At 51.5% G+C, this 1,394-nt stretch overlaps 1 protein-coding gene across 1 annotated transcript; it reads right to left on the reverse strand.

Moving 5' to 3' along the window:
- Positions 1-489: 489 nt before the first annotated feature.
- LOC106875924 (uncharacterized) lies at positions 490-1,362 on the reverse strand. Its single transcript, XM_014924241.1, has one exon. The coding sequence runs from the start codon at positions 1,360-1,362 to the stop codon at positions 490-492; it is 873 nt and encodes a 290-aa protein (XP_014779727.1).
- Positions 1,363-1,394: the final 32 nt, after the last annotated feature.

A 1,394-nucleotide genomic window follows, 5' to 3' on the forward strand; every position in this document is an offset into this window, starting at 1 on the left:
GTGCTTGATCGACTGGTTGTGGAAAACTGGTCGAGCGACGTCCGGGTACTGTTTCAGTACTGTGACGAGTCGTTGTTGAGAGCAATATGGTTGGGCTGACTGTGGCCATACGAGCGGCTATACCGCGCACAGTAAGCTGTGTGGTGCTGTCGACAAGTCGTCTGTTTTGTATGTCTACTAGGAGACCGAAATGATGGAGGAAATCGGCTCCTAAGATAGGGGTCGGCAGTTTGGCGATGACAAATACCCACTGGAAGGTGCGGCATAGTCCCAAGTTCAGCGTTCGGGACTGTTCACCGTAGGTTTGAATCGGCGAGTGATTAACTGCCTGAAGACAGACTGGTGTCTCCTTTCGTTTTCCTGAAATGCTGGAAACAGGGATTACGTTGACTTCCGCGCCGGTGTCAACCAGGAAACGTGTGTCTGTTACACGATCGCAAACGAAAAACAGGCGACTTTGTGGGTGCGAACTAGGAACTTCCGTCGCATTCAGTTCCCGGCTGTACCGTTTCCCGAACTGGGTGATGTGAATGAGCATGGGGTGGTACATTTCCGCGCCTGTATTCCGAACTTGCGGTGGTACCAACACGTGTCGTGTGAGTTGCGGGTAGCACTGGGACTGCGGGATCGTCTACCATATCGATGCGCTCGGCTGCTGCTTCGGCGCTGGTTACCAAGCGATAGGGTCTGTATTTGGGTTGTGAGGGTCTGTATTTGTGCGGCTTGCTGCGTCATTAATGAACGCAAGTCCGCAATTTCAGAAGAACTGGTCGGCGAAAGGAAAGGATTGGTAGTGGGAGCGGCTGGCGTCACCGTCGACGCTGTGGAAAACCTATGTGGTACCACGGCTATTTTGTCCGCTAGCTCTGCCAGTTCCTCAATGGATGTGGATTCTCGTATGGAAGCGAGAACCACCTGTGTGTTGGAGGGTAGACGCTGGAGAAAAAGCTGCTTGAACACTTTGTCGGGGAGGCTCTCATCTCCAAGAAGCTGCTTCATTTTTCGTAGAAACTGGGAAGGCGTTCTGTCGCTCAATTCTTCCGATGTCAGAAGTTGGTGAAGTTGCTCGGAACTTCTGTTTATTAGTGTCGTTTTGAAGGTGTTGTACGACACAGAACCGTGTGGTGCCATAATGAGATCGCGGACGACGTTCATGATCTCTGGTGATAGAGAACCGATTACATGCGACAGTCGAGACGCATCGCTCAGTACTCGGTGAGAAGAAAATTGGGCTTCTATGTGGTGGAACCATAATGCAGGGTCGTGCGTCCAGAATGGGGGAATTCTCCACGTAATCGCCGCTTGAAATGTCATGTCGGTAGGTGATGGATTCACCGCTGGATTCGGTTCTGGAAAAGCCATGGTGTTCGCAGGAAATCTCAGTTGGTTTGTTG

Source organism: Octopus bimaculoides, chromosome 16, assembly GCF_001194135.2.
Source record: "Octopus bimaculoides isolate UCB-OBI-ISO-001 chromosome 16, ASM119413v2, whole genome shotgun sequence".
NCBI classification, from domain to species: domain Eukaryota; kingdom Metazoa; phylum Mollusca; class Cephalopoda; order Octopoda; family Octopodidae; genus Octopus; species Octopus bimaculoides.